At 42.9% G+C, this 12,005-nt stretch overlaps 1 protein-coding gene across 1 annotated transcript in view; it reads right to left on the bottom strand.

Annotated features, from left to right (window-relative positions):
• DACH2 (dachshund family transcription factor 2) overlaps window positions 1-11,580 on the bottom strand; it is a 326,026-nt gene extending 314,446 nt beyond the window's left edge. The window contains exon 1 of the mRNA XM_081897386.1: window positions 11,423-11,580. Within this exon, the coding sequence (XP_081753512.1) occupies window positions 11,423-11,454 (32 nt within the window). The 5' untranslated portion in view covers window positions 11,455-11,580. The remainder of the gene's footprint in view (window positions 1-11,422) is intronic.
• Between the last annotated feature and the right edge of the window lie 425 nt (window positions 11,581-12,005).

Genomic DNA, 12,005 nt, shown 5'->3' with positions numbered 1-12,005 from the left:
TGTACTCTTACCTTCCAACTGCTGCCCTTTTACCATGAAATGTCCCAAAGTAGTTGTCGCTAGTAAAAGCACTCTCCTCAACCCATTTGGGAGAAATGTTTTTGCGTATTCCAAACAGCTTTCGCTGACCTGATACCCTCCAGATGTTGTTGGACTACAACTCACATCAGCCCCACCCAGCACACACTGGTTGGGACTGGTGGGACTTGTAGTCCAACAACATCTGGAGGGCATCAGGTTGGCAAATATTGATAGCATGCATGTATGTGCAGTAGGAATCTCCAGAGTTACTAATTTAAAGAATTTATGTGCTGCTTTTAAGAACAAACCTCTCCTGGGCAGCTTCGAATAAAACTAGCCAGAACATGGCCCTTAAGCCTTGTTCACCTGATATGGTGTCTGACCTCTACATGTGACCATGTCTCCAGCATCTACGCCAACAGACTAAAGGCAGGGGAGAAATTTGGTTCAATTCCTCTCTAGGTTGTTCATACTGAAACAATAGATGAACCAAAACACAGCTGTCTTTCAAAATCCACACTTCTCCGAATTTTGCAACACAGTCCTCCAACCCCACCCCAATGTACAAAAATGCATACATTATGAGAAAGTGTGCATTAAAAAGCACACATCATTGTGTACATGTGATGTTAGTCAAAATCCATAAATATTCTGTAGTTTCTTGCGAAATACAGTTGTTTTGCCTAATTTTCCCTCAAATTGGCTTCCATCCAGTTTAAAGACATAAGCCACGTTCAGTTCCCAGTAAGGCTGATGTGTGTACCTCTGAGACAGCCATTGCACATGTGCAGATGACAGCTTCATTAAAAGGAGTTCTGGGCGCTGAAGGTGTGTGGATACAGGTAGTGTTCATTGGATGAAGACATCCCTGCCCCCCCCCCTCTGGTGTGTACAGCAATGTGCAAATTGAAACCTCACTGCATTTTAAGCTGTTAGTGTGTATGCAGCCAGCGATACAAAAAAAATACATATTCAGGAAATTTGTTTGCAAACACACACACAAAATGCACATTAAAATACTGAAGAATTTTTGTGAGACCCTTTTTCTTAAAATAAAAACTCACTGAGAAATGTGGAAAACTGAACCAAAGAGTGGAAAGATGAGAAGCTAAGCAAAAATAAAACTGACAGATCAACCCATGCCTATGTCTGATGAGCAACATACAGTGATAGATTCAGAACGTGCAGCAGTCTCTAGCAATGCTAAGATGCAAATCTGAGGCTACTACATTGAGATGTGCACACACAAACATACTTAACTGTCCACACATAGGGATACTTATGGTTGGCCCGCACCAACCTATCTGCTGGCTGGGGATGATGGGAGTTGTAGTCTAAAACATATGGAGGGCACCAGGTTGGTATTTGACAGATTGGTACTGCTAGAAGTATATCCTAAAACTCCATATTGAAATGAAATTGGGGGGGGGGGATGAAATTGACTCAAAGGGTTTATTGTCAATAGAGAAATGATACCGTCTCCTGTGTAATTAAACACACTGTATTAATATGTGCATAATGCAAAATCAATAAATAATGAATTACTCTTGATTGTAATTGAATGTTTTCTTAATTTTATTGTCAGCCATGATAAATAATCAGTCCTTTTATACTGCATTAAATTAATTAGAGTGTCATTTCTATTACATACATCAGCAGTGAAGTAATGCAGTGACATCTGTTTCTAATGTCTCTAAGATGTGGCATTCCTTATTAAGTATTAGGTATGCTATTTTGTGATTGACAGCTCTGTTGATGTTAAGGGAGGGGTGGGGAGAATGCTAAGGTGGGAGGGAGGGTTGGATTTGCATTCCATGCAAGTGTATAGAGGCAACCAACACATGACATTTTGAGCACCAACATTCACCGCAGTGTTGCAAAAGTTCCTGGGGTGCACTTCTCAGAGCTAAAAGCTACATGCTAACATCCACTGTCACAAGAGATAGTGTGGTATGATGGTTAGAGTGTTGAACTACGACTGGGGTGAGCTGGATTTGAATCTTTATTCGCCAGCGATGTCGTTCAAAAGTCTGAAGTGCAGGCACTCAGTATGACAGCTTCCCCTTATACACACCTAGCCATGCCCCCAAGCAGAGTCCCTAGTCACACACCCAAGGGGAATCCAAAAATACAGTCATTTTGTTGACCCTGTAGTAGCTAGAGTGTTCGATTAGGATCTGAAAGGTAGGATGTATAATAATAATAATAATAATAATAATAATAATAATAATAATAATGTACAGTGGTACCTCGGGTTACAGATGCTTCAGGTTACAGACTCTGCTAACGCAGAAATAGTACCTCGGGTTAAGAACTTTGCTTCAGGATGAGAACAGAAATCGCGTGGCAGCAGTGGGAGGTCATATTAGCTAAAGTGGTGCTTCAGGTTAAGAACAGTTTCAGTTTAAGAACGGACCTCCGGAATGAATTAAGTACTTAACCCAAGGTATCACTGTATTACTAATCACTTTCCATGAGGCATCCTGAGGTGATTTACAATATAATAACATATACAAACATATACAAAGCAGTTACATATACAAAACCAGTTAAAATCTATTGCAAATTTCTCTCTCTCTCTCTCTCTCTCTCTCTCTCTCAAATACACAAACGTAGCATAGTGGCCAGTCTATTAGGATCACACAACCGTAATAAAATTATGATTTGGCAAGCAGTATTTTTAATGTTGTGCACTGCTCTGAGGTCTTTTGATAAAGGGTGGTATAAATTGTAGTAGTAGTGGTGGTGGTGGTAAATTTTATAATTATCATCATTACTTAGCCTAACAGACTTTGGCTGTGGAGACCTAAGTTCACATCCCTGGCATGCCGCTATCTGACTTTGGGCCAGTCACTGTCTGAGTCTAGCCTGCTGAGCAAACCTACTGTATGCCGTCCTTCAAGATCAAAATATTGGCAAAAAAAACCCAAAACCCTTCAGTAGATGACAGCATCACTCCTGCCATAGACAAAGTGGTAATGCTACAATCCTCCATAATCCTGCCCACTACATCGATTGCTCATGGCATCAACAAAGTGTTTTTGCTAGTGCTAGGATTTCTGTTTGTGCAACAGAATCATAAAATCACAGAATCGTAGAACCATACAGTTAGAAGGGAACCTGGGGGTCATTTAGTCCAACCTCCTGCAATCCAGGGACCTAAACGAAAGCATCTGTGACAGATGGCCATCTATCTGCTATTGTACCTGTTATCACTCATTCTTGAGTGGCCACTTATGCTTCTAAGAAGTTAGGCTCCAACTGCTCAGGAATGGCATAACTAGTTGGCATTATCGAAATTGACCAGACATATCGCTCCACCAACTAAGAATGGTCATGCACCCCCACCCCATCCACAAAATCAAGAGCTATCAATCTTTCCTTGTCCTAGCCAGGTGAGCTTTTCCGTGTTGAGTCAAATTAAGCCACAGGCTCCAATCCTGGTGGTGTCCTTCTGTCAATTCCTTTAAGTTTCAAGCTTTGCAACCATACTCCCCTGGAGCCCAAAGACTTTGGTTTTTCAGAAGCTGCCCAGCAGGTCATGGGAATAATGGCACCAGATCACCAGTCAGCATAATTTATGGACAGAATTATGACAGTATCTGATTGTCTTCGAACCTCCGACTTGCATTCTTGATTAATGAAAATGTTCTTGGCAGATGCTTTCAGTCCTGCTCCCCATCCACTGTATCTTCCCCAGATCTGCTCCAAAGGGTTGGGAGGGGGGGCAGAGAATAAGGAAAAGGGAGTTCTGTGGCACAACCCAAAGCCCTTGTGCTAGTGGAAGCACGCTGTTTGAAACCACTTATGGTGTTGAAACCTAAGCAGCTGAAACCTAAGCAGCTTGTCAGAGGTGCATCAGAGCTGAGGGGCACACCACAGCCAAGAAGATCCTTTGTTGCTCATGCAAAGGTCCAGCCCAAAGAACAAGGCTTTGGAGGGCCAGTCACCAGCTGGAGTGGCTGGTCCAGACCTTGAGAAGATGTTCCAGGCCTCAGTAACAGCAGCCTGCCACAAGGGGAAGCCACATACAGAAAAGATGGTCCCCATTTCTTGCTGCAACAACTTCAGATGTAGGTCCAGCCACTGTCGCAGCCTAACCTTCTGAACAGAGTGGTAGTGAGCATTGAGGGTGGCAGCCAGATACACTTGCCCCGGGTCTCAGAAAGCTAAGCTGGCTGAGATGAGGTGGGGGCCTCCAGGGACTGGCTGCTTTTTTGATAAGAGTTTACAACTTTATTCTAACAAGACTCTCACCCTGGGCCTCAGGCAAGTTCCACACAGGCCTGGGTAGAGGAACAGGGCAATTTGTCTTGCCATGGGTTCCTTGCAGGAAAAGTGTGCTAAAAATGCCATCAATAAGTACCGTATTTTTCGCTCTATAAGACACACTTTTCCCCTCCTAAAAAGTAAGGGGAAATGTGTGTGCGTCTTATGAAGCGAATGCAGGCTGCACAGCTTTCGCTGAATCCAGGAGAGCATGAGGGATTGGTGTGCACTGATCCCTCTTGCTCTCCTGGCTTTGATTTGCTGGAGAGGCACTGCACAACTTTCCCTCTCTGCACAGCGCCCCTTCAACAAAGCGGGAGGAGAAACGGAGCCCCTTCCATTTCTCCTCCCGCTTTGCTGGAGAGGCGCTGCACAGAGAGGGAAAGATTTTTTTTTTCTTGTTCTCCTCCTCTAAAACTAGGTGCGTCTTATGGTTGGGTGCGTTTTATAGAGCGAAAAATATGGTAATGCAGCAGAGGATGCAATGTTGAGATTGGGACATGATTCAGGGCTTTCAGTGCTTTTCGTTGCTTTTGTTCTCTGCTCCCCAAAGTAATTCTGTGTGCCAATTACTGATAGAGGGTGCAGAGAACTGAACAAGGAAGGGTTTTATATTGTCAAAGGGGAGTGCAGCCATGCTTCTCTGTCCTAGTTGACTCGGGTGTAATCAGATTTTTAAATATATTTTGCACTGGCATGCTCTTTTTCTATTTTTTTATCTTTAAAAAAAATAAACAGCATTACAAAGACAGAGAAAAACAAAAACGATAAGGAACCATGGGGATAAAGAACAGCACAAATCATCTCTCTTATTCTGTGGCAAAAACCCAAAACCAATATAGTTAACTCAAGAGTTCCAGATCTCACAAGGAGCCAGTGTTAAGTTGCTGCTGTTGGTGTTCATTTGAACGCAAAGTTGAAATCCCGCAAGTATCCAGTCTAAAAGTACACAGTGTAGTTGTGCCTTGCAATGTTCAAAGATGGAGTGTAACTTTTTCCAGAACAGCATTATTCCAAACATTATTGCTCCAGAGCAAAGGTTTATAGAATCAGAAACTGTAGATCTGGAAGGGACCCCAAGGGTCATCGAGTCCTGTAATATTTTCCATTTGGTCTCACAATAAGGGACACAGCTGATGAGGGTGGGGTCTGGGTTGGTTCATGTGGGGAAAGGCAGTTCTTGGTGTATCATCACCACCGTCTCATATGAAAAGCAAAGCAAAAAACATAATATATAACATATCCTCATAACTTTTCTGTAAATGTCAGATTTATGGATGGGTGCCATTTTTTAAAAGGGGGTAAGGAGCAACAAATTTTCATCATTTCATGATATTTTATGATACATGAAGCTGAGACTGCATACACATCATACATTTAATACACCTCCCATCCCTCCCCATAAAGAATACCGTGAATTGTACTTCTTACAGAACTACAGTTTCCAGCACTCTTAACAAACTACAGTTTCCAGGATTATTAGGGGGTGTATTAAATATATAGTGCATAATAATGAATAGAGTTGGGGCAATAACACAACCCTGTTTAACACCTGATCCCACGTGCTAAGAGGAAGGCACGCTTGGCAAATCCACACCGTGATCAACTCCCGCCTGGAAACCAATGTCCCCACTGTGGAAGGACATGTGGGTCCAGAATTGGCCTCCACAGTCACTTACGGACTCACTGTTAAGCCCGTGTTTATGGAAGACAATCTTACTCGGCTACGAGTGATCGCCCAGTAAGAGGGAAAAAAGAAGAATGGTGCATATCTCTATTTCTGGAGGCAAATGTTTCCGATCAGAAAATTGTTAGGTATTCTCTAAGACATTTTTCATCCTATTCCCCCCCCCCCTCTCCCCTTGCAAGATAGCCAAACCTAATACAATCCCCAATTCGTGTTGTCTGTATCTGCCATTAGATTTCGTGCAGCCCCTGACCCGAAAGCACTGCCACCTAGCGGCAAGAAAACGCCTTGCTTGCTTTCCTCTCCATAGTGGTAAGGCAAACACACGAAGAGAATGGGAATCAACACTCTGGTCATTGGACTACAAGTCCCATCACCCCTGGCCATTGGTTATACTGAGTGCAGTGGATGGGAGTTGAAGTCCAACAATATGTGGGAGGCCAGAGGTTCCTTCTGCTATAATCTTTGTAGACAGACCGGGAAAGTATTCTTTCAGCGGTGTTCTGCAATCAGTTCCTGACGCTACCTGAACGCTTCTGCGCCTACTATAACCACTCTTGTTACATATAGAAGAAGGGTCTCCTCTGCCACATTCTGTTTTCATTTACTCTGAAGTAGCCTGAACTCATAAAGGATATTATATAGTCTAAAAAGTTTCAGGGAAGAAGGGCAATCAAAATGATCAAGGGGATGGAGCAAGTCCCCTATGAAGAAAGTTTGGGTCTTTTTAGCTTAGAAGTAAAATGGTCCCCTGGACGGTTAAGTCCAGTCAAAGGTGACTACGGGGTTGCGGCACTCATCTTGCTTTCAGGCCAAGGGAGCCGGCGTTTGTCCACAGACAGCTTTCCGGGTCATGTGGCCAGCACAACTAAACTGCTTCTGGCACAACAAAACACCATGACAGAAACCAAAGCGCACGGAAACACTATTTACCTTCCCGCCACAGCAATGCCTATTTATCTACTTGCACTGGTGTGCTTTCGAACTGCTAGGTTGGCAGGAGCAGGGACCAAGCAATGGGAGCTCACCCCATCGCGGGGATTCGAATCGCTGACCTTCTGATCGGCAAGCCCAAGAGGCTCAGTGGTTTAGAAAAGGCAAGTGACATGATAGATGTTTATAAAATTATGCATGGTGTGCAGAAAATGGATAGAGACACTTTCTCCCTCTACCATAACATTTGGAGGGAGTGGGAGAATTGAGGGTCTTCTCAGCATCCTTAACAAACTCCACTTCCCAGGATTCTTTGGGGTAAGCCATGACCATGGAAGCCAATTCCTAGGGACTGAGGAGTCTTTGCCTCCCCCGCCCCCCCCCAATAAAAGATGGTGGGAATTGCCAGTGCTTTTTTTCTAAAAAAAAGTTTAGGAGTACTCTCATTTTGACTCAAGAAAATCACCATTTTATAGTTCAAATCGGGTAAAATAAATACAGTAAATGGACAAAAGTGCAATGATTCACAGAATGTTTAGGGGTACGTGTACCCCTGCGTCCCCCCAGAAAAGAAGCACTGGGCGTTGCCATTCAAATGGTGTGCGTGCACTGCATCATGTGATCAGTTATGCAAAGCGGGGCTTACTTCCCCTATCCCCAATATTTTAATTCAAGTTGGCACACCTGGCCATGACTGTTTAAAAGGGTGCAGCTGGTGGGGCATTGTGAAAGTGGGTGGGGCTCACATGCCTTGCGTTTGAAGCAGTTTGTTTTAAGAAACTGAAGGTTTGTTGGAACAATCCCATCCACCTGCCCGCCCACCTCTCCACCCCCTTTTCATCCTTAAGCATTAAGGTATTTATATTTTGTAATGTTCCTTGTTTATTTATGTAGGTGATGATTTATACGCTGCATTTTACACAAGCCACAGGGCACTAGATAAAATTACAAAAATTTATATAAACAACACAATGCACAAGAACGAACAACTAACAATTACTAACAGGAGCAGCAATCGTATCATCTATGTTCCTACTGCAAGCATTCCTATGATGTGTTTTCTCAGAAGCCCTTGTGTGTGGGGAAACAAAAACAGACCATTGGGGACTGAGCATGCCCAGAGGCCGCAGAATCCTAACTGCCTGTTGGGTGCAAGGAGAAGGAATGAAATGGAGTATCCTGAAAAGGGGCATAGCTGACTGGAACTCCAGACAACAAATCATGAGACTCTCGATCTCAGGGTTGTAGGTTTGAGCCCCACATTGGACAAAAAGATTCCTGCGTTGCAGAGGGGTGGACTAGAAGACCTTCATGGTCCCTTCCATTTCTACAATTCTGTGATTCTATGATACTTAAACATTTTGTTGCAGGTCCTACTTCTACATTGTTGTTTCCCAACTGTGCAGAAATGAAGCTATGAAGTGTATTTTTTTAAAAAAATGTGGAAATATTTTTAAAATTACAAACAACACCACAGTTTCCATTCTTAGACTCTTTCCTTTTAAATGCTTGTTAAAAGATGACAGCTACATTGTGAAAAGTTCAGGGGCTGAAGAAAGCAAGTACCAGCTTCAAGCACATTGCCACAAGAGAGAATCACAATGGCATGTGGGGGGAATATATATTTTAAAATAATTCATCTTGCATCAGCCACTTAGACTTACAAAAAAATAATGATGATGATTATGTTGATGACAATGACAATTATAATCATCTCCAAATAATTCACTCCATTTGATTTCATACAAATACAAATTAAGATTTCACTTGTTTAATAGGATTGTGCCCATTTTAAGCAATCTTTCCCATTCTTCTCTCTCTTTCTCTCTCTCTCTCCCTCTCTCTTTTGAAAGCATGCCTTGAAAAATCTAACTTCTGCAGTAGGGAAGTCTCAGCAGTTCTGTCAAAGTACAAACACTTTGCACAGGAAGAAAAAAACAAACCCTACCAGATAAATCTCATGCACTTCAAATCAGAAGTCAGCTTCACAGAGCTCAGAGGGACATGCTCTTAAGTAAGCATGCACAAGATGGTAATTTCAATAGAAAAGATGCATTTCTTGAGCCACTCATTCACATTTCACTAACTGTTATGTGAAACATTTCTTTTTTAAAGTTAGGAACAAGAGTGACCAAATAATATCGGTGTCTGTGATCACACCTATACCACACATTTAATGCACATGTATTTCCCCAAAGAATCCTGGAGCTAGAATTTACTCCTCACTGGGAATTACAGTTCCCAGCACCATTAACAAATTATTGTTCCCAGAAATAGTTGGGGGAAGCCATGTACTCACATCAACAACCATACATTTAATGCAACCTTATACCACTTTTGACAGGGTGAGCTCCCGTTGCTCGGTCCCTGCTCCTGCCAACCTAGCAGTTCGAAAGCACGTCAAAGTGCAAGTAGATAAATAGGTACTGCTCCAGCGGGAAGGTAAACGGTGTTTCCGTGCGCAGCTCTGGTTTGCCAGAAGCAGCTTAGTCATGCAGGCCACATGACCCGGAAGCTGTACGCCGGCTCCCTCGGCCAATAAAGCGAGATTAGTGCCGCAACCCGAGTCAGTCACGACTGGACCTAATGGTCAGGGGTCCCTTTATCTTTATGTCACTTTAACAGTAATGGCCTCCCCCACAGAGTCGAGGGGGCTGTGGTTTACTATGGGTCTCATAACAACAACAACAACAACAACAACAACAACAACAACAACAACAACGTTATTATTTATATCCCACCCATCCGGCTGGGTTTCCCCAGCCACTCTGGATGGCTTACAGCACATAAAAAACTGTTAACACATTAGACATTAAAAATTTCCCAATGGAGGGTTGCCTTAAAGCCTTTCAGCATCCTTAACAAACTTTCCCCTAATACACAGTCCTGATCCAAAGTGGGTCTCCTTCTTCTCCACACACAGCTGCTTCTAACAAAAATGCAGAGCAGCCTTTTCCAACTTGGTGCACTCCATACATTTTAGAGTACAACTCCCATCAGCCCCAGCCAGCACTGTGCTTGCTTGGGCTGATGTGAGTTGCTGTCCAAAACATCTGGACAGCACCGAGTTAGCAAAGGCTGATGTAGATAGTTAGGGAGGTCCTACATGGTCAAGAGGAGGGGCAGCTGTTGGGTGCCGGCAAGATGTTCCCATTGCTTTCAATGGGGCTTATCCCCAGGGAAGTTGGTATTAGACTGCAGCCCGATCTGAGATTTCCAAAGAATAAGTAGAAGACCGTGGAATGGAAGCATGTTAGGCAAATTTGAGTACAAAATCCCTGTGCTTGCAGTCTGCTGTGAACGGCCTATGCTCATTTAAACAACCGCTTTTTGTAGAGAAATATGCAGGAGCAGTCCCTGGCAAAGGACCAAACTCCTGTGCAGTGATATAGGTAGGCAATGTAAGACTCTGGAATTAATGGTCTTCCTTAAATGGTAGTGTGTATCACATCACTTTTTTTTAGCCGTCCTGTGCATTTTGTTGAGCAGTGCCCAAAGTCCTGTGCTGGTGTCACTTGCATTTTCCACAGGAAAAGCAAAGGCGTTCTTGCACCATGCATACAAGGGACAAGTATTTTCAGCCCGCATGTCCACACGTCAGTACAAAATCTACTGTTCTGGCTCTAACGTAAGCTTCTTCCCAAGAATCTGAGCTTGCAAGAACCCATTTCTTCTGATGCCTTTATAGCTTTTTGTTTATGGTTTCTCTCTTGAAGCCTAAGTTAAAATACTGCATATGAGAGACATCAATTCACTCAACTTTATGGATCACCTTAAACCTTTTTTAATTGTATGATGATATTTATGGTGCGTTTTTCTGAAGGAGCTTTTTAGCAGTTTCATAACTTTTTCAGATTAACAAATTCTCAGCTTTTCTCCTTCAACCCCCTTCCTTGTGTTAGAATTTTCTAAGCAAAAGGTTTTCTTTTCAAGGGCTGGCATTTTACGAGCTGTCTTCTGCTGACACACAGTTGATGCCTCATAGTTTTTATTCCTAGGTACAACAGTGCAAGAAGAATAAGAATACGGAGTTCCACGCCTTAAAATCTGTAGCTTTACACATTTCACACCACAGTTGTCATAAATTATACATTAGCCATATACCCCACTCTACACTTAACAAGATGGACCGGTGTGTTTTGAAAATGTTTGCTTCATATGAAGTGTGCATCAGAAATATATCTTCCTATCTTCCTCTCTATATTTGCCACAGAGTTAGGCAGTACCAAAACTGTGGGGAATTAAATATATGAATCCTGTGGACCCACATGTGTGGGTGAAAAACAAAGGGAAACAACTGGGTGCCTGGATTCAAATTGAAGGACTTGCACACAGACAGTTCCAGACAGAGTATTAAATGCACAAAAATATGCAGCACAGTGAAGCACTAGGACTATAGGTTGTTAGATCTGTCTTATCCCATTCAGCTGCACACAGCAGTTTACCTCTTTTTACCCCTCTTGCAATGAGCAGATTGCACACTGTTAAGTAAGTTCAAAAGGCTTTACTTACAAATTCAAGGTCTCGGTCACGCATTGTTCCATGGAGCAGCCAGCATAACACAAGCAAAATACAATGGGGTAGAAATTACAGAATATAGTTCCAAACACATGCTGTAAGCTTGGGAGAAAGCTTACACATGTCCTGCTTGGTGGATTACAGGATGGAGAGCAAGAGACAGTCAAAGAGAAAGGAAGTAAGCTTCACTTCCTCCGAGCTGAGAGGGGGCATAACCTAGCTGAGTCTATCTAGCAAAACAACTCTGTGATCTTTTACCCCTTCATGCACTAACTAGTTCAATGCTTGCTAGTTTGCCTATACTGTATCCCCAAATTCATCACTCCAGGAGAGGGCATCCCACAGATACCACCCTTTCAGGAGATCCATTCCATATGAGGTAGGAATCAGGGCTTTAGAGTTGCTGCACCTGCTCCCTCCCTTTCTGTATCAGATGGGCACCATCTCTGTAGTCTTTCTGGGTGCTTCCTTTTTCAACAAGCCTTTTAAACTAAAATCTAGATGCGAATCTGGATTGGATTTGAAATTGTTTTTACATATTTATTTTGTTTTTATTTACCAACATTTATATACCACT

The sequence above is a fragment of the Podarcis melisellensis genome, assembly GCF_964234715.1.
Source record: "Podarcis melisellensis genome assembly, chromosome: Z".
NCBI lineage: Eukaryota > Metazoa > Chordata > Lepidosauria > Squamata > Lacertidae > Podarcis > Podarcis melisellensis.
The sequence above is the reverse complement of the archived record's forward strand: the minus strand, read 5'-3'. Positions and strand labels throughout refer to the sequence as shown.